A 21514-nucleotide genomic window follows, 5' to 3' on the forward strand; every position below is an offset into this window, starting at 1 on the left:
TTTAAAGACCATGTGATCTTTCATGTCACACCACCTTCAAGTTAAATTTACATTTTTGGCTCCACAACTGGTGAGGCTCCAGAGGCTGCACTGAACACTACAACACCAGCAGGATGTCAGTGTTACATTGCAGGTTTTCTGATATTTGTGAATGGTCCTTTAACTCCTCCTGTTTGGCCTCTGCTCAGTGTTTTACACAGCAGAGCATAGAAGCAGCTGGTCTACAGATTAGTGTTGGTGTTAATGCTGCTGACGGGCGGGACCTGCGGGACACCGACCTCCGCTGCCGTCTGTCCATCTGCCACCACTGTCTTCGCAACCCTCACCCTCATTTTATTCACTTTGATAAAGCACCTAAGAAGTTAATTAAAGCTAATGTGTTATGACAGAGCAGCAGCCCTGGGCTTTGTCAATGTAGATGAGATGTTTATGTGTCTTGTGTTGGGGTGGGATATTACATATGGAGGAATTTTTTTGAAAGTTTATCTGTAACATCAAGTGTTTCAGGTAAAAACAAACTTTTACTTGCAAGTTTGTTGCTTTTTGCTGTCATGTAGATTTAATGTAAGTATCATCCTTAGAAACCCCAAACCTGCAGGAAAAACAATATATGATATATATATATATATATATATATATGATAGAGCTGTTTTGCCATGTGGAAAGGAAACACCCTTTTTTTAAAACTTCATTTTTTGTATTTATTTTATATAATGTGAATAAAAACCAGAATATTATTTTTGCCTTTAAAAAAGGCAGTGTCGTTAGTACAAAATATTCTGCCACCTGGCTCCTCCCCTCGCTACGTCACATTCCAATCCCGATCCACGCGCCCCTCCCTTTCCCTCCGCAGAGCTGCATTCCTGCTGCCACATCGGACCGAACTATTTAATGTTAGCAACGACATTTTATCTTCACCGCGAACTAAAAACACAAATGCCACACAGTTCTAACGTAGGATTACTGTTCAACGGTGTATGTCTGTCTGTTTATTTGGTAACACCGTAATGTTATCCACACCACAGTGAATAATGATAGTTTGTCCAAACCGACCCCCCCTCCCTTCCTCGCTTTTTAAAGTGGTCTGCTCCGTCTTGCTGCCATGTTGGATGTACGCATCGCCGCTGCAGCTACTGGAGTTTCCGAATGAAAGTTGAGCGTTTTTCCGTTTACAGGCTCAAAAAGGCTCCTTATTTTTTCATTTAACACCATACGGAGGAGTTCGGGTTCTTTCTTAACCAGGACCGACCCGGAGCAAACGCCCCCCGTGCTCCTCCTCCGCCCTCCAGCCCGGAGTCGGACTCAGCGGAGATGATCCGGTTGCAGGCCACAGCAACCGGAGCCCGCATGGATTTTCTGTAATCGGTAGAGTTTGCCGAGCCCGATTCGGGGGATAACCGCATCGTTTCGGGGTTAACTAGAAGATTTCGGAGCCATGAACAGCCACCCTCCGGCCCGCAGAGTCGCTAACGTCGGCTCCCTCCTCCTCACCCCGCAGGAGAACGAGTGCCTGTTCGGCTACCTGGGCAGGAAATGCGCCGTAAGTTCACCCTTCGTTTGTTTATCACCTGCAGGTTCAAAAAAGCTGCAGGTACACTCACTCAGACCAGAGATAGAAATGTCAGCCTGTGCATTTTCCTCCAGTTTACCCCTCTGAGCGGATATGAAGCAGCAGAACCAGGTTTTGGTTGTGAAAACACGGGCCCAGGTGTTGTTATGAAATCTGGACCCTTTGAAATCCTGGACACCAAAACTGATCCCAAGGCACTTTTCTGGTCTAGACCGCAGAGATTATATTTACAGAGACAGATCCAACAGTTCCCACCATGAACAGCACTGGGCGACAGTAGAGAGGATAAACTTCATTTTAAGACGCAGAACCGGACTCCGGGCGGGCGGCCATCTGCCTCGACCGGTCGGGTTGAGACGTAAACAGTTTGTGACCTTCCACCAGTAAAAGTCAAAGCTTGGAGGCTGCTATCATGTTAAATATGATTTTGAAATTATAATAATCTAACATTAATACATTTTTAAAAATAGCTGCAAATGAGTATTTTCTGTTTCTGTTAAAGGTTTGTTTACCTCAGTAACGTGTCTAAATAGTTTTTATGAATTATGAATGTTTCAGGAGGAAATGCTCATTTGTTGTTTGTCCATCAGTTTCAAGTAGAGCTGAAAGGAGCAGGTGATTTTTATCAACAGAAAGTTCATTGTTAACACTAACAAGTGTAAAATAAACTGGTTTTAGCTCCCAACATTTAAGTGTTTTAGTTTTTAAATGAACTGAAGACCTTCCAGGTTTTGGACAAACAATCAGGAAAATAAGACCTTTTAATGACCATTTTTCGCTATTTTCTGGACTGATCTGTCCTCCTATTGGACATTCAAACATGGTGCATTGGCTAGTATTTTGATACGGCCCTTTATTGTGATTAGGATATGTCAGTATAAAGTTAGATAAAAACAGTGTGGATTATCTCTTTTAAAGTTATTAAGCGATTCAGAAAGCCAAACATTCTCTCTGATGTGAGGATTTATTGTCAAATATATCTGAATATATTTGAGCTTTAGACTAAACCATCAATTTAATTGTACCTGGAAACTAAGTATGACATTATATACATTCAGTAATTAATAGATTAATTGAAGCAGTAATGAAAGATTAAATGACACTGGAAATAATCCCTTGCTGTAGCTCTAATGGTCCAAACTGTAACCAGAGCGCAGGTGAATTCTGTGGCAACACCTCGATCAGCAGGAGTCCCAGGAAGGCTTCAGGTGGCACACCGGAGTTAAAGGTTGTTCAGAAGTCGCATCATTTGTGTACAATGGCGATACGTGTTTGCTGCAAAGTGCCTGTTTTTTCTGGCAACACACAGAGATGGAAAAATCTCAACTTTTTTCGATTGCAGGAAGTGTTCAGCAGGTCATGTGACGAGACGTAACCAATCAGCTGCACTGTGCTTAAAAATGGCACCTTAAATGTCAATCTTTAGGTTTGCTGGCACAGTGACACCAAGTCTGTGAAGCCTCTCGAGGGTTTTGTATGTAACAATGTAAACATTGTTTGACAGATTTGTTGGACAACTCAACATCAAGTTCAAGTCTTAAATTGGCTTCAGTTAGTGTTAAAATAGTGACGCTTGTTTGCATCATCTGAAAAAATGTAGCTGGAGAAAGGAATTGTGGGGGTGCAGCGTTTCCTTCCACTTCATCAAGGATGGTCATTTGACGTGGAGATAAGAAGGCATGAAGCTGTCGTTGGACGCTTCAGAGCGACTTCGCTGTAAACCATCCGAGTTAAAAACCAGCAGCATCTGAACATTGAACCACAGAGTTTTATCCCCGCTGCACGTACACGAGGACAAAAACTCCTAAAATGTGAGCGTGTAGTTTAATCTGATCTCTCTCTGGGGGTGATGTAATGTGGTGGTTGCAGCCCAGCTCAGCAGGTTTTTACTGTCGGCTGCTGCAGGTTTCAGAGGTGAACCGGAGCTGAGGCTGCAGGGTCGACAGCAAGAAGCAGCTGCAGAGGTCACAACTGTCAGATTTACTAAATAAGACTGGTCTTACTGACTTAAAGGACTTATTCTTTGATCACTTAGCTTCTGATTTAAGTCATAATTTTATCTAGACAAAATTCTTATGTGACTCTCTTCCAGGTTTTTATAGAAAAGTGTATTTTCTGTATTGTATTGGCTTCAGTATCGTAAAATAAATAAAACACTCTGACATTCAACATTATTAAACATGATGAAACAGAATCTGCTGCAGCTTTCATGGCAAATCTTCATAAACAAAGTACTGAAAACAGCAGCTTGTTCATAATCTGATCTGTGTCGCTGACTGGGTTAATTTCAGGTTCTCAGTTCTTACCTCTCTCTCTGTTTGTCGGTGGTTGTGTTGTTTTTGGCAGCCATTGTTGTATCGTAGCTCTCACAGCTTCAGCTGTCCCATGTGCCGTCCACACTAAAGTTTTCATTTTAAAACTAAAACCATCTCGGCCCAGATGAGAGTTTTCGCTCTGTTTTTCTGTCCACATTAATGCACCTGAAAACACTGATCACATGACTGTTCACCTACACTGGGCATGTGCGAGTCAGTGTAAACAGGAAGTTGATTGTTGACTCTGCAGTTGTTGCTTAGTTGCAAAAAATACTACGAACTATCAAAGACTCAGAGGTCAGAAACTCCTGTAATTCATTCTCCGTGTTACTGAGAGTCGAGGCTGAATCAGGTGATCAGGTGATCAGGAAACGTGGTGACTGATAAGAACCAATCAGGAAGTGAACGTGGGCGTCTGTGTCATCGTCTCTGTCCGTCCTGACTAAAAACACGACCCTTTTCAAACGGGTCTAAAAGTCACCGGAGGAGTGTGGACGCCAGGCGTAACCACAGCAACCACGATTCTTTAGGATAACTTGTACTCAGACTTGATCTCCTCCTCCACAAAAAACACACAGATGGAGGGCTGTACCCGAGGAGGAGGGGGTGGAGGTCATCTCACAAAGCAGGATTAGAAAGTTAGACTGATATCTGTCGTATTATTAAAGCTAAATCTGCTGATAGAGATTTGAATCTCAAAATAAAATCTGGAATATTAAATGTGGTATCAGGCTTCAGCTTTGGAAGGAGACGGTTTCTTAAACGACGCAGCATGATTTCAGAAAATATGAGATATTTAAGATTCCTAAAGTTATGTGGCTAATTTGCTAATCCGGCTTTGTGGAGAGCCCCTCTGCACTTTAAAGGGCTCGGTGGTGGATTAATCTGGAGGCAGACTACACGTAGAGTTTGGGGGAAACCGCTGAATTTATGACTGTTGGATGTTTAAAGTCAGTTTCTCAACATTTCAACAGAAAAATAAGTAGGCATCATCCGTTTAAATCCCGATATCGAAGAAGCTGGGAATCATTGATGATGTGTTGGTTCGATCGACGACTTCTCTTGAAATGAATTCTCTTTCGAGTCAAACTGATGCCTTGAAGGAAAATCTAAAAACTGATGAATGAAAAGGTTCCAGCTGCTGTAACCTGCAGAGAGTTTAAAGCTGCAGACTTTTCCTCTGTGAGAACTTACAGAGCCTAAATGAGGCTTTTAACAGCTGACCTTTGACCTTTCCTCTGTGATGCTGAGCAGTGATTTCTTGGTGAAAAGTGTTTCCTGCTGCTCCTCTGACCCACACTCGTAAATCACAGAGGAGGAAACTGGCCCAGTGGCATTTCCTCTCCTCTCCTCTCCCCCGGCGGCTGGAGTTACTTTTCTGCTGCAGAGGGGGAGAAATCCTGGCTCAGGATTTAACGCGGTGTGACCTCTGCAGAAAAACCTCAAAACCACAAACCAGAGCAGAGCGATGAGGGACGGGACAGTGCTGAGGACAGCAGCTGGACTCGGTTTCCTGTCCTGCAGAACTGAAGGTTAAACAATGTTGGATTCACTGGATTACCACGTTAAGGCTAAAGAGACGACTCTCAGCTTGAGTCCAACGCCAAACAGAGATTGTATCTGTGTTATTCTGCATGTTTCAGGTTCCACCATTGGGATATTTGCATGTGTGACTTAATAATCAGATTTGAAAAGGTGTTAGTGTTGCTGCTATTGGTTCAGCAGGTGCATGTCATCCTTATCATCGCTGGAAAGTTTTGCATCCTGTAAATTTCTTCTTCCTCATCAGCTGCTCTGTTTCACATGTGGAGCTTGTAAACAAGGAACCAGATGTGTCTGTTCAAAACCAAACCAAAAGAGCGATTAAAATTCTCCTGACTGAGCTGTTTTATTTTTAGTCTTTTTAAAGAACAGTACAGATTTTGATAATCCTGCCCTCTGTCCTGGTTCCGTCCAGTCTTCTGTGTTCGGCAGTGGTCCAGGTGTACGGGGCCGAGCGGAGCGGCAGCTGGGCCAAGAGGTGCTGTGGAGTGGCCTGTCTGGTCAAAGACAACCCACAGAGGTCCTACTTCATCAGAGTGTTTGATATCAAGGTGAGTGAAGCTCTAACTCGGTACCAGAGGATGGACTGATACCACTCTCAGGTCTGTGTCTACAAATAGGAGTAAATGGACTGTACCTATATGCTTTTCTAGTCAGATTGACCACACTACGTCACATTCACCCATTCACACACATAATACACCAATGCAGACACATCGGGGGAGATTTGGGGTTCAGTATCTTGCCCAAGGGTACGTCGGCATGCGGACTGCAGGAGCTGGAGATCGAACCACTGACCTTCTGATTGGTGGGCAACCGCTCTACCTCCTGAGCCACAGCTGCCCCCAATGGTACCAAGAAAGTTAGTGATAGTTTGAAAGCTTATCATCCACCATCTTAGTTGATGACATTGACAGTCACATTTCTAAAACTCAATCCTAATAAGTTTGTGAAACTTTCAGTTTTAATGTTCATGGCTTCAGTGCTTTTTTGAAGAGAATGACAAAAAATTCAACATCAGTTTTTTGCTTTTTTTTTTGCTTTTTTTTTTTTTTTAGTTTATGGACTGATATCCCCTGTTGTCTTGTGTGGGTCCTTCTTGAGTGACAGATATGATTAGCTGAGCTTGTGCTGATTCTGGGATTTGTTCAACTTGATACTATTATAAGGCAAAAACCAAAAGGTGAATGTCTGTGGGTCTCAGAGGGTTGACTCTGCCTCTGCGGTGTGTGGGTTGTGGACAGACTGCAGACAGTCATCAAAGAAATTAATATGTTGCTTTAAAGATGATGTACAATCAGTGGTGCAGCTGTAATGGATCAAAGTGAATTACCAGCTGCTGGTGTGTGTTTACTGTCTGACACAGATATTTCTCTCTCTGTCTCTGTAGGAAGGGAAAACCATGTATGAACAGGAACTGTACCACAACTTCTCCATCAGCAGCTCCAGGTCCTACTTCATCTCTTTCGCAGGAGACGTGAGTGTGAAGCTTTTTATTAATGATTACCTCAAAACCAGAAAAACGTACACAGCAGCTGGTCGGCTCCTCCTCTGTTTAATAAAGTGTGATAATGGCTGAATGTGTTTACGCACAGTCAGATATCCACACCAGGGTCTGATCACTCTTTGCTTCTTTCTCACGGCCACAGGCGTTAATGTGAAGCAGCTGCAGGGTCTCAGGATGTGTCAGCTCTTTAAAAAGCAGTTAGAGCTTCTGGAAGTTAAAGGATAAAGGAAGCTGGACTAAACAGCGTGTTGGTTTTTCATCACCAGCGAATCAGCCAAAGAAAATCCTGATCGACTGAAATCGTATCTTCTCTCCTACCAATCGATTGGTCACTGGGCTGAAAACGAATCAGCACATTATCTCTAGATAGCAGTGCTCTGACTGCCGCCATTTTCACAAGCTTGAAAATATGTTGTCAGTCCCTCCCCTTCTGCCACGTAGCCAAGAGGGTTACCGTTGAGGGTGTTGATCGTTTTGAGTCACCATCCTGGTTCTGACCCACTCATTAATGTTTCATGACAGCAACATTTTGAAAACCAAAGACACTTGGAGATGTTGGACCAGGAAACCGTATTTTCATCAGTCGGGACATCACAATTTAACAAGCGGATATTTCACTGCATGTTTCTAGACTTCTTAGTGTGGACGCACAGAATTGAGACACAGCAATGGTGTCAGTTTGCCTGGAGACGACTTCAAGTAAACACTCAGTAAACAGGGTTTTCCTTTCCAGTGTAAGGGCTAGGTGCAGCAGCCAAGCTGTGGTGATCACCACCGCAATCAAATTAATGTAAAATCTAAACTACCTGCATGACTTTCCCCAGATTTAAAGGTCATAGTTGGTCTCCAGTGAACTTCTTTACCAAGGTTTGTCTTTTGGCATTTTAGGCGTTGTTTATTTTTTAATCTGCTCCAGCTTTCCAGATGTTTGACACAGATGTGGTGATGATAATGATGTGAAACTTTATGTTTTTAAATGTCAAATTCTCACCAAATGTGTGCACCCAAGTCTTCCACAAACATTCAATAAACGTTAAATGACTTTAGACGAAGCAGTCTCCATGAGGTTGGACGAGTTCAAGGTTGTGAAAGCAGAGGTGTTTTCACAACAATCTGAAAATAATTGATTAATCCTGGAAGTCTGTAGAGCTTTTCTCCTTATGAGGGAAAAAACAGCGATTGTCCAACCAATGAGAATCTGGTCAGATGAGATTATCTCGACCAACCAGGAGACTACAGGCCCAGAATCAACAGCAGAAATAACTGCAGACAGTGCCTGTTATCTAAATGAAATGTCAGGTTTAAGTGTGCAGATGATATTGCTGTTGAGTATGTTTTTATTTAAAGAAAGATGGCTTTTTAATCATCAGTGGTTCTCCTCCTTCTTCCTCTCAGACCTGTCAGATTCGGTCTGAATTTTGCCAGCGAAGAAGAGGCCAAAAGATTCAGAGCTGCCATCAATGACCTGCTCAACCGACGGCAACGCAAAACCGGTGAGTTTCACTGTTTCTTTGTTTGCTTCCTCGACCTGTGCGACCTTCCTCACCTCCTCTTCTACTAACAGCCTGAATCTGGGTCCCACACCTCTCCACCTCGCTCATGGGCTAAAGACAGCAACAGTAAACATGGAGGGTTCATGGTTTTGTTTTGCTGGTGTGATATTTGAAAACAGATGTTTAGAGGCAGAAAGGACGAATCAGACCAAACCAAAGTCACAGTGTAATGTTTCCCTCCTGTGTTTTTCTGAGGACATGAGTTGAGGTTTGGTGTGGCGACGCTCCTCTTCCTCTCTCTGCTGCTGTGAGCTCGGTGTGTTTCTCTCTGCCGTAGTAAAACCATCAGTGCAGTAAACGTCTCTGCAGTGAGGCTCCTCTCTGGCTTCCCTCCAGCTCCTCTCAGCATGCCGGCCTTTTTGAAGCTCCCTGCTCAAACTGTGATGATGACTGAGGGTTCAAACGCCCACAGACACTCAGCTTTCAAACCTTTTGCTTCTCCTCTTCTGCTTGAAGACTTCCTGAACTCTGCTTCTTGACTGTTTTGCCTGCGGCGTCGAAGACGCGAGGCAGCATTTTGCCTCTGACAGCTTCGACACCTGAGGGCGTTAAACTGTCATCTTCTCTCTGACCGCTACAGAATCGTACTAACAACCACCTCAGCATCTCTCTCTGACTCTCAAACAGCTCAGCTTCTTCTCTCACCTCCTTAAAAAAACCATCATTTTATGAAGTTAGACACATCCTGTTAATTCTGTTATGAAACTATAACTCTGTTAATTTTTCTTTTGCAGAGAAAAGAGGTGACCCTAAAAATGGTATGTTGAACTCTTAATATTGATCAGTGGCACATACAGTTTTAATTTATTTTTAGGCAGTATTTCGAGATCATGATGTTATATCAATATGTATTTGTAACTTTCTCTTTAATGTTTTTCAAATCAAACCACAAAAACTCCAGTAAAACAAGAATGAACACAAGATTCAGCCAACCATGCCAAACAAGAAACACTACAACAGGACATAACAAAAATGGAGATAAATTAACCACTAAATAAATAAGAAAACAATTAGATAAAGAGAAAAAGTAGGAAACTTTCTACTAAATCCAGTTTTAAAATAGCAAATGAGAGCTGAGCCTTTTCTGGCTTAATTGATTTGCTGAATCATCCAGTGAGTTTTCCAGTTCTTTTCACAACCACCAACTGCGAAGACCCTGATCCAGACCTAGAAATACTGCACATACTTCCCTCAAGCTCACTCACATACAGCTACACAACGGGGCCAGCCCTGTAAACATGAGCGTCTGTGACTGAGTGATAGAGTTCTACAGTGGTCGGCTGGATGTTGGACGTTTCCCATTGGGTGTCGCTCTTTCAGTACGACTGGAACGGTTTCTGTTACATCATCAGAAGTGCGACTCGTTTCTGTTTGCCTGTTTCAGTTCTCTCAGCTCCGGTATCAGGTGATTGCAGAGCTCTGTGAACCTGCTGAAAGCTTCGTGTCCACCATGGGAATTTGCACAGCTAAAGCAGAAACTATCAGTGTGCTGGCTGACGACACTGTCAGCAGCCCAGCAGGAGAAACACTCATTGCAGTAGGGTTTCATAATTTTGCAAGCTCCTACACGGTCCAACCATATACCAGGTTTTTACCTCGGCTTGTTTCTTTTTTCTTGCATTAAATGTCCAGGCATCTACCTGAGTGCTGCTGGAGCCCTCCAGTGCTTTTTGTTGCTCTGACCTGGATTCACCAACAAGGTTTGAGTGACATCTGCAGTTCTGGGGTCTGTTTGGAGTCTCAGTGTGTTCTGTGTGAGATCAGAAAATGTTGCGACTCTGTTGTCTTTGTATCCAGCAGAAACAGACTGTGGTCTGACAGAGCAGCTCAGTGTTTTAATGTAGAAGTCACTGATTAAAAACAGCACTCATGCTCGTGTAGCATCTTTTTTTTAGCATCATTGTTGAGTTGTGGTGTTTCCTGACACGTCAGCAGCGGCGTTGTTTCACAGACAGCATGACTCACACACTGACACAGAGCCCAGTCTTGTGCAGGTTAATCTGGTCAGCAGGAAGCCCATCTGTGCCATATGTGGACCACATGGTCTCTGTTGTTCCCTTTAAACCCTGTTGTGATGCACATTAGGCCTAATCTGTAATCCCCACAGTCACTGCTGCTGAACACTGGTTTGTATATAAATGTCATCACTCCACAAAGAATTATTTGTTCATGTTTGCTGAGTCAATTCAGACAATAAATACAGATAGAAGTTAATGATAACAGGTGTATTCTTTGCCTATACTGCGCTAGCATGATGTTCATAAGGTGTTAACATGTGATAATGGGGTGCATCCAAACTGTTTTCAGGTTGTTGATCACTTTCCACACTGAAATGCCTGAACAGCTGGAAAATGGTTCAGTTTTCTTTTGGTCTGCAAACTCAGGCCCAACAACCAAAAACTGACAAGTTTTTCCTTCTGTGTTCAACATTCTGAAGATGAACTTTGTGCGCACTGATCTGCAAAAACATGTGAAAACACAGTGGTATGCAGCCTGGCCAGTAGATGGGGATGTAACTTGATGAGTCGATAGTTCGCCATTGTTGTCGTTCTTCTATTTGCACATGGCTATTAGGCTGAGAATGTAGTGGTGGTGTTTTTCAATGGTTACACTCTGAAACCTAGTTCAGAAGTTTGTGTTTTTGGGCCTGTTGTGTAAACAAAAACAAAAAAAACACAACAAAGGTTCATGTGACGTTTTATGCGAAAGCTGTTGTTTTGTAAACAGGGCTTCTTGATGGACCCCAGTGGTCAACTGTGGTACTACAGCAAAAAGTCCAATGCAACCCTAAAAAGCCTTTTCCCCATAGACTAACATTGTAAAAGAGACACCTGCAGATAGGTTCAGTTATTGCTGTTTGAACCACAAAGGTTTTATGTTTGGAAAAACTTGCTCAGAGTTTAGTAAAGTGTTTTTTTTTTTTGGTTTATGGACAAGGGAAGAAAATTTTCATTGAGTTTTCTACTCAACTGGACATGTCCACTGATCGACCACAACATTAAACTGGACAGGTTTACATCAGCAGTTTGTAAAGGCTCGGTTTCCTGTCGATGTTTTTAATGGCCGACTATCAGCTTGATCCACGTTAGAGGTCGTTTACAAAAAGTTCTGTGTCCTGGATGGTGTGAGGGCAAAAAGTCTCAACAGCTCAGCATGAACAGGGTTTAAATTGACGCCTCTGAAGTGACATGGTGACTATTTTATTGCCAAAATTGTGGGCATGTCCTGGCTTCTGAATGCATCATGGTAGGGAGTGGTGGAAGCAGCTTTTGGTGCCTCATGTTTATTTAAAAGTCGTCAATCTGACAGGTTTTGTGGGTAAAAACAGCGTGTGAGCAGCTCTTATCTCCATGCTCTGAGCTTTCCAAAATGAAAAATCATCTTTGACTGTGTTTGTTTTCCAACATGACCAAAGCTGTGAGTAACCGGTCCCAGAGCATCAGAACTTTAATTTAGATCTTCTCCTATGCAGCTGTGTCTGCGTGTTCACTTTCATTAAGCCCTCTGACTGTTGGCAAACACTGACGCCCTAAAGAGCAGGATTAACATAAACTGAACAGATCAGTCGTCTCTTCAATCAACTTCATGGATTCGTGCCTGAGATCATTCTTTCACTGAAGTTTCTCTCCAGTGGCACAGATTCATTCTGACATTTCAGCAGGGAAACATGTGCGACATTGTTGCTCTGGATTTGTTTGGGAGGCGAATGTTTGTCTCCTCTTCCAATGTGTTGTTCTTGTCCATCAAGAAAAAACACTGGTAGCTGCTCATGTTGGTCCTTCAGGGATTATCCACATTGTTTCACTCGCTTCTTATGTTACAGGTTGTTGCTGGTCAAGCCGGTTTTGAGCTTTAGCAATGAAGCAAGCAGCTTTTGGTATGAAGTGAGCTGGCGACCTTTGTCAATAAGGAGTTCAGCAAGTTCAAATCCAAGTGTCTTGGAGTTTGGATTAATTGGGCACATATTGGAAATTATTGGATACCATGGAAGCGATGGTGGTAACCACTTCAAATGTCTTGAAGTTCTTCTCTAAATGACATCTTAATTATTGACAGCAAGACACAAGAACAGATGGCTGTAAATCAAAGGAACACCTGAAAATGACTCTTTATATGATCATGGTTTGAGTCATTCGTTTATCTAGTTCTCTTGATAGATCCAAGGTGCTGAGTTAAAACATTTCAATGCCATTTTTCATACATCATAATGACATGTATGGCAAGTGTATTTAAAAACACATGAATATCCCAATTAATCTGTACTGCAATGAGCTGTGTCGCCATATGAATCACATTAGAAATAACTGAACCCAAACCCAACTCTTTACAACTCTTGATAAAGCATCCATGGAGTTTAAAAAAAAAACTTTTACTGCTATAATATCAATACCTTATTCAGTACTTTATTCTGAGAAATATAAACATGTTTTTCATACAAGAACTTTGACTAAATGCATCTTAAAATTATTAATTATTATTATTAGTAAAATGATTATTTTAATCAGGATCTGTCTGATCAAGGAGCAGACAAACTTATGATCAGATATTTAGTTTAGACTTTCAGGACTGGACAAAGTTACATATGCATCAAAACTTGGAACCAAATCTTTTATCACTAATTTTAGTATAGACGGTTTTCAGTCAGTACCACAGAACCATCCCATGCATCTCCCACCAGCCTCCCAACCCAGTCCTGGATCTCTGCGGAGCTGAATCGAGCCTGTTGGTCTGGTCGTAGACATCTAGCATTCATGGGGAATCCGGGGGATTTGGACTGGGATTAGCAGTGGATTAGTGGTTATGTCAGATGCTGCTGCGGTTTGTGGAGATTATGAGGGATTCGAGGACTGAATGGCCCGTGACCAACAGGAGGAGAGGGAGCGTCGCCTGACATTTATATTAGAAAGAGATGGATCATAAAAGCTCAGAGCAGACGGATGAAATCGCTGTCGGAGAACATCAAACACAGCAGAGTTTACAGCAGACCTCTGCCATATTGATCCCTCAGGTACCAGGGATTATTAAAGGCATATTGATGATGGTGTTTGAGAGTCAGGACGGGTCAGTTCGATTATTTACCGCTCTAAAAACCAGACCAGCAATCTGAAGTCCTGCATGTTGCATCCGCAGTATCTGCGGGTCTGAAGTCATAGACCCAAACTCACTATATTGTCTTTGTAGGTCCGGCTCTGCCCATGGCCACGGTGGACATTAAGAATCCGGAGATCAACAATGTCCGATTCCACAACTCCCACAGCCACCAGCAGCCGTACCACCTCAACAACATGCTGAGCCACGGCGGCCTGACCCGCAAGGACAAGAAGACCAAAGGCAAGAAGAAGAAGCTGACGAAGGCCGACATTGGCACACCCAGCAACTTCCAGTGAGTCGCACACCACAGATTGAAACCTCACTGAAACAGAACATGATGCAGTTTCCACCCAGTCATTCAGTCATGTTGGTTTCAGTTCATTAAGCATGTCCCATATTTCCCAAAATGCAACTCGGTAGTGTCTTTCATTAAATCCTCCCTGCGTCCAAACCTCCAGATTGTCACTATTCTACCTCTGTGTATTTATTATTATCCTTGTTATTTATTGTTTTATATACTATATATTACTGTGCATTATCTTGTGTTGGTTTGTATTTTTCAGTTTTGCTGCCAGAGGAGAGCGTCTAACCAAAGCTTCTGTATGTCCTCATGTCCTTGTAGCTTTCTGGTATAAATCTGTAGTTTCCATGGTGAAGCAGAGATACTCGAGTGGTGACACTCGTCTCCTCCAGAGACACAGAGGACATTGTTTTACTGTTTCCTCAGTCTGAGTAGAAGAAACACTCAGGATTAGTGAAGAGACAAAACAAGTGGAGCGTCCACGAAACCAGGAACTGATGGATGGCTTGGTAAATAGAAATCAGGGATGAAACGTGCAGAAAGTTTGTCGTTGATCTGCTAAAACTTTCACAGCTCCACTGTCAAACTCAGTCTGAGTGAGATAATAAACACTGAACTTCCTCTTTAAAAACACTTTTAAAAACGTGCAGTTTCAGCTGATTTAAAAAGATGGAAGAAGTTGGACTGAAGCAGCCACAGACCTGAAACACTCTGTAAAGTCTGAGCCTCAATGACCACACTGTGTCTGACCAGTGTGTGTGGGAGGTTCACTGTTTAACATGCGCACAAGGCCGCCCACATGCACATGCTAAATAGTTGCTGTACTAATGTATATTTATATGTGTGTGTGTGTGTGTGTGTGTGTGGACACATGTATGATCTCACCATCTGTCCCGTCTTCTTCAGGCACATCGGTCACGTGGGCTGGGATCCAAACACAGGTTTTGATGTAAGTATTCTATACACACACACACACACTCACAGGAACACAATAGTGACCTGTGTGGTGGCTGCATGATGAAATAATCACACAATAGGCTCTTGTTGCTTCCTGCTCATATTCACAAACATCTCGCTGCATCTCAGAAGCTGCAGACACAGAATGTTCCAGAGAATCAGGACGAAGTTTTGTGAACTCGTTACACAGCTGCAGGCCACAGATATATTACTTAACTAATTAATTAGAATAAATACAAACCCCTATAAGGCTCCTGTTTTTACAACAAACTCAAAAAGCAATAATTTCATGAATAAATGTGGCACAAAAAATCTAAGTTCTGCATCCGGAACCTTTCTCCACCATCGTGTTGTAATGTTGATTACACAGTGTAAAGGCCATAGTATGACTGGTTCCCTATGAGCTTCACTTTCTGCCATCTAACGTGAATACAGTCCTGCATGTTAGCATGTTAGCGCTTCTTGTTCGTGGTGTAGTTGGTTTATAGCCTAACATTAGCTTCTTACTTCTGGAGGTTGGATTTAGGCTTCAAACATCAGAACAGTGGTGTTCATCTGTGAAGATGATCTGATCAACTAAACCTGAAGGATCATCACTGCAGGACTGTATTTTAGTGCAAATATTAAGGTTGAATTGACGGCACAAAGGGAGTGTCACTGACCAAACAAAACCGAAAGAGGACAGAGTTTTTGTTTCCCTCTATAGCTATCGATATCTTCCCCCAGGTGGAGGAGATGGTGGTCAGTGCAACAACCAGAGTCATCGTGGAAACTCAGCAAAGAAAAAGAACAGTTTTGGCTGATTAAAAACAGACAATGATGAACAGAGCCCAGTTTTTTAAGCAGTAATGAAGCTTCATGCGTGAAATACCTGAGAAGGAGAACTGCATTTAAGATGTTTGGAAGCTGTTTAGAAACACTGAGCAGAGCTGCTGATGTGTTAACGTTTGAGATGGAGGATTGTTGTCAGGCTGGAGGCAGGGTGTACTTCCACCTGATGGCCACCAGATGTCAGACTGACACTGTGACTGACTGCAGAAACTCAACTGCTGACTGCACTGTGGACAAAATGAATACTCGTCTGAAAGTCAAAGAGGAGCAGGAAACTCTGCTTTAATGTGAAATGGACCAAACCTTAAAAAATACAGTTAAAACTCAGTGGAGTTGAGCCTAGATCACGAAACAGTGTTTGATCAAAGACTAGATAAGCACAACACAGATTTCTTCCATCATCAGTGTAGGATCTTAAATTGTTTTCCGTGTCTTGGATGTTGCAGCTGAACAACCTGGACCCTGAGCTGAAGAACCTGTTCGACATGTGCGGCATCTCTGAGGCTCAGCTGAAGGACCGAGAGACGTCCAAGGTCATCTACGACTTCATCGAGAAGAAGGGAGGGGTGGAGGCTGTGAAGAACGAGCTGAGGAGGCAGGGTGAGGACACGAACACACTCTGTGATTTATCAAACCAATCAGAAATAATAATCAAACGCTGCAGCGTCCAGTGAAGAATGAAGCTCTTGTCAGTGTCACCAGGACTTTTGTTTTGGCGAGTTAGTGACGCTGACAGCAGCCCAGCAGGAGAGACGCTCCACGCTGCTGTAGAGATTCATATTTAAGCATTTATTGATCAGCACTCAACTGATCGAGAGGCGTTAACACACAATACAAACAGTTGTCAGCAGCATCACATGTTCACAGTGAGCTTCGTTATTTCTGAGCTGGAAGTGTTCCCACGCCAAACTTCTGCTCTCTTCTCGTTCACCTTGGATTTCTCTGACAGCTCGAAGGCAGCTCAGTTTAACCTGCTAAACTTTAACAGCGCCTCCTGCTGGTCACTGACATGTGGTGAAAATCATTGTACTGCTTTAAGACACACAACACAACCTCGATGATTCGAACGAATCTATTGGATTTCACATGATGGACAAAATTCCTATCAGTGATTAATCTCGCCCATCCCTCGCCTGCAGTGTCTCTGCTGCATTTTGTTGCAACGTAATGAAGTCGCAATAACCCGACTCTGCAAAGAGCTTTTAATTTGAAACAATGGTTACAGGAAGTGGAGACAGTTAGATTTAACTAGCTAACATTAAGTTGTATTAACCATTGGTTTTCACTCTACCGGACAAATCCTGATGAGCGGCTGATGGACCAGCAGAAACTCTGTAAAGTTTCTATTGGCTGATTTGAGTGTGTGTGTTCGCTGAATCGTCATCTTCATTTTAAAAAGTTAAATCTGATTCAAGCTGTAATTTACGCTGCATCACAGAGTGACTGACAGCTTTTACCTCAGGTGAGAGTTTACACCAAGAACATGACACCTGGGATCTGTGATGTAGCATCAAATCAGAAGTCTGGGATTTTGAAGCCCTGTCTGTTTTTGACGACCTAATAAATAGAGTATTTTTCATCATTTTAAATTCACAGATGATTATTTTTTGCTTCGTCTTGAACTGTCGTTTCCTTCCATTCTCCTTTATTTTTCTGTCAGACGACAGATTTGAGGTCGGCAGATGAAACCGTTTCCTGTGTCTGATGTTTTTCTGTTCATGTTTTATTCATGTTAACCTGAGCTGGTGTGAAATCAGGAGAGACGAGTGCAGAGTGATCTGAATCTGAATCTCAGACGTCCACAGTTTGGATAAATGACGTAGCTGCCATGTTTACGGCGTAGCTCCTAAACATGGAGTATAAATCCAGGTGATGTTAAAACCTGATCTTGTGTCTCTCTCCTCCCCCCTGCAGCTCCCCCTCCACCTCCTTCTCGTGGCGGACCCCCCCCTCCTCCTCCTCCCCCTCCCCACAGCTCTGCACCTCCCCCTCCTCCCCCTCCATCCAGAGGGGGCCGGGGTGCCCCTCCTCCTCCTCCTCCATCCAGAGCGCCGGCCTCAGCTCCTCCTCCGCCGCCTCCCTCCAGACCAGGAACTCTGGGTGCCCCGCCTCCCCCTCCACCTCCCACCAGAGGAGGTCACCAGCCCCCTCCTCCTCCCCACCATCACCACCACCACCAGCCTCCACCTCCTCCTCCTCCGTCCGCCTCACACTCTTCCATCGCCCCTCAAGCCCCGCCTCCTCCTCCTCCCCCGCTAGCACAGCAGTCTCCAGTCAGCGGTGGGGGCTCTGCCCCTGCTCCTCCTCCCCCACCTCCTCCTCCACCTCCCCCACCCGGCCCTCCTCCTCCTCTGGAGCTGGACGGTGTCGGCGGAGGTGGAGACTCTCCTCATTCGCCTAGCCCTGGTGGGAAGTCGGCGCTGCTGGAGCAGATCAGAGGAGGAACCCAGCTGAAGAAGGTGGAGCAGAACCACCGAGCGCCGGCCTCCAGCACCGGACGAGATGCCCTGCTGGACCAGATCCGACAGGGAATCCAGCTCAAGACCGTAAGACTAGAGCTTAGAGTCTAAAGTCTAGACTGTATTTTATCGTCTGACAAATGAGAGTTCCCGAGTGTTTCTGAAAAATCAAAAGGTTAAAATAACAATTAAAAAGAAACATAATTGTACCTGTAACATCCTCAGCTGGATCTGTTTTGTTTGTCTCCAGGTGTCGGACCATTCAGAGTCTGGTCCTCCAACGCCAGCTCCTACTGCGGGCATCGTTGGCGCTCTCATGGAAGTAATGCAGAAGAGGAGCAAAGCCATCCATTCCTCAGGTACCTCTGCTGACAGGCTGTTTGCATTCACCTCAGACACACTCAGCGTGACTGCAGTCAATACCAGACTCCATTGACAAAAACAGAAATTTTACCGCTCAGAACACAGGAGCTGCTGGAATACCACTGCCTCCATCTGTTAGTGTGTTTGTGTTACTGTGTGACTTTCAGTGGTGGAAGAAGTAATCAGATACTTCACAAAAGTAAAAATACCACACAACACAAGAAACACACTAACAGATGGAGGCAGAGGTATTCCAGCTCTGCTCTGTAAAATTCCTGTTTGTCAGTGGAGTCTGGTAGTGATATATAGTGATGTTTCTTCCCAAACTTTTCCTTTAAGATGGAATGCTAATTCCTCAGTTCTGTATTTCCTGCGGCTTCTGAAAAAGATTTGTTCTTTCTGTAAATTTTCCTTTTATGATATTTTCCTTCTCTAGATGAAGACGAGGATGACGACGAAGACGAGGACTTTGAGGATGATGACGAGTGGGACGACTAGTGATGACTCTCCTGTTCCTCCAACCCTCCCCTGTCCACCCCCTCCACCTATCGCTGACACTAAAATATCTTCTAAAAATCTTCCAGAATCTGACTAAAAGTGTAATGTAAATGTTGTATGAATTTGCTGTATATTTATTTTTGCCTTTTTTGCTTTTTTGTTTTTCTATGATTATGATAATTAATCTGTGCAATACCTCATCCGTTAAATCTGTAACGTTCGTCGCGCACCCTCGTCGTTATGGACCGTCCACTTCCCCCTCGTCCTGTCATTAGAAAGCACTTAAATTCATCATCAGCACAACGTGGAGACACAGCCGGCTACATTTCATTATCAGTAATCAATAATATAAAACACTAGCTGCTCCACAGAGAGGAATCTGAGTCCTCATTTGATCCTTGGGAAATATTTTTACTTGTCATTTCTTCTTCGTGTTTTCATTCCATTTGTTGTTTGAGAAACTTTAAAGGGAGACGACGTACGTGCGACCAAACAGGCAGGATCCTCTTTGTGTTTGATAGCGGTCGGTTTAAAATGCGAGATAACACTATTTTCTTACTGTGCTTCTTTTCATACCTTCGAGTTTCCTAAAAAAAATGTAGTTTAGTCGTGTTATTTTTTCATGAAGACATTTCGTTGACCAAAACATGGCGGCCCGGTCGCCTCACGTGGATCTTCAACTTTTTGTTTTTTTATGTAATTAAAGCCGTTTATTTGCACACAGTTTCTATGATAGTACAGTTTTGTTTTTTTGTTTTTGTTTTTTTTCTTGGGTGTGCGTTTGTCAAAAATAATTTTTATTTCACTTCAGGCAGGAAACCGTGGTGGTGGACACTTTTAAAAGCTAAAGGTTTTGCGGTTTTCGCAGCCTTTAAGTGCGATTACTACAGAGGCGACATGGAGGAGGAAAAAACTATGAAAGTTGGGGGAAAATAAAAGCTGTACTTTCTCAAGATCTCACTAAAGTTTCTTGCAGAGGTTTCTCGAGATATCGCAAAAGTTTCTCACAGAAGTTTCTCAGGCTTTTGCTGAATTTTCTCAGGATCTCACAAAAGTTTCTTGAGATTTCACAAAAGTTTTTACTTCTGCAAGATCCCAAGAAACTCAAGATCTCACAAAAGTTTTGCAAGATCTCAGAAGTTTTTTGAGATCTCACAAAAGTTTCTTGATCTCACAGAAGTTCTGGGATCAAGTACATTTCGTAAGATCTCTAGAAACTTTTGCAAGATATAAAGAAAGTTTTGTGGGATCTTGCAAAAGTACATCTTCAGATATTTTTTTTTCTGGACTCCATAGATAAACATGACTAACAATGTTTGAGTTCAGCACATATCTTTTGTTTAATACAAAAATATGTCCACACACATTAACTCACACACACTGTGGCATTTTGTGAAATGATGGGAGTTTTGTTCGTACGTTTGGTCGGTTTTTGTTGTGACATCATTCCGTTATTTTTTGCAGGAAGAAGCGTCAGCATCGCTCTGGTCAGTATTTCAAACAAATGTTATTAAAAACAAAATAATAATTTGAAAAATCATCATCTTTTTCCGTCCTTCAGTTAACATACTATAATTTTATGCAATGCAACTGTAAATGCTTCTCCTCATGGAGAATAATATTAAAAAAAGAGCAAATAATAATGAACCAAATGTGGCATTTGCAAGCAGCTTGTGGGTTTGGCGATGCCTGTGATCCTCCGTCTGTAAACGGTGCAAAGAAATAATCGACGCTCGTTTTAACTGTTCGTCTTAAGAGTTTTTACCGTCCTCCAGCGAGGCTTAATGCTGCATCGAGAAGCCGAGATACTGACGATGAACCTGTGAAAAGGGTCGGGAGGGGCGGGTGGGGGAGGGGCAATGAGAATATGAGAATACTAAATTGTATACTTAAATAAATGTTAATATTTACAGAGAAATCTGTCTCTTGTTCTTTGTCAGACTAGTTCTGATTGTCCGGTCATGGTCGAGGATATTTTCGGGTTGTTGGGCCGTCCATCCTGTTTTTGTGAACACGATATATCCGTAACGCCTTCAGGGTGCTGTTGATCTGGGTGGTCAGTCCACAGATAGCCATGAAATTTTGATTCATGGTTGTCAGAGGATGAACCCTAGTGACTTGTTCTTGTCACCATCGTGAGGTTTTCAGTGAAATGTTCTGGACAAGTATCAGATTGATCGCCATAATCCGTGGTAGATTCATGCTAGACCTGCCTTTGTGGAGATGCTCTGAACCAGTCGTTCAATCATCACAGTGTACAATATATGATATACCGTGTGTGTGTGTGTGTGTGTGTGTGTGGAGTGAATGATCTTATTGTACAAAATGTTTACTCACCGCTGTGGCTCCTCTGTTGTTATAGTTTGACTATAAACTATATTTGTGACTTCGCTGTGTTGTCAGATGACTCTAGTTTTCTTTTTATCGTCGGTCACATTCCTGTTTGACCAGTTGAGCTTGATAAAACTTTTTTGTGTGTTTTTGTGCCGATGTGGAGTTCATGTTGTGCTTGGAATTGGTTGTTTGG

The 21514-nt window shown here is 43.0% G+C and overlaps 1 protein-coding gene across 1 annotated transcript; it reads left to right on the top strand.

Annotated features, from left to right (window-relative positions):
- The first annotated feature begins 767 nt into the window (after positions 1 to 767).
- On the top strand, positions 768 to 20179 carry wasla (WASP like actin nucleation promoting factor a). Its single transcript, XM_051073114.1, is given in 13 exon segments — positions 768 to 1537; positions 5716 to 5717; positions 5843 to 5978; positions 6818 to 6904; positions 8330 to 8341; positions 8343 to 8427; positions 9222 to 9245; positions 13669 to 13870; positions 14786 to 14828; positions 16114 to 16267; positions 17582 to 18213; positions 18377 to 18485; positions 18926 to 20179. Coding segments are annotated over 13 exon segments (1650 nt in total). The 5' UTR covers positions 768 to 1435; the 3' UTR covers positions 18988 to 20179.
- The last annotated feature ends 1335 nt before the right edge of the window (positions 20180 to 21514 follow it).

This window comes from Lates calcarifer, linkage group LG10, assembly GCF_001640805.2.
Source record: "Lates calcarifer isolate ASB-BC8 linkage group LG10, TLL_Latcal_v3, whole genome shotgun sequence".
Taxonomy (NCBI): Eukaryota; Metazoa; Chordata; class Actinopteri; family Centropomidae; genus Lates; species Lates calcarifer.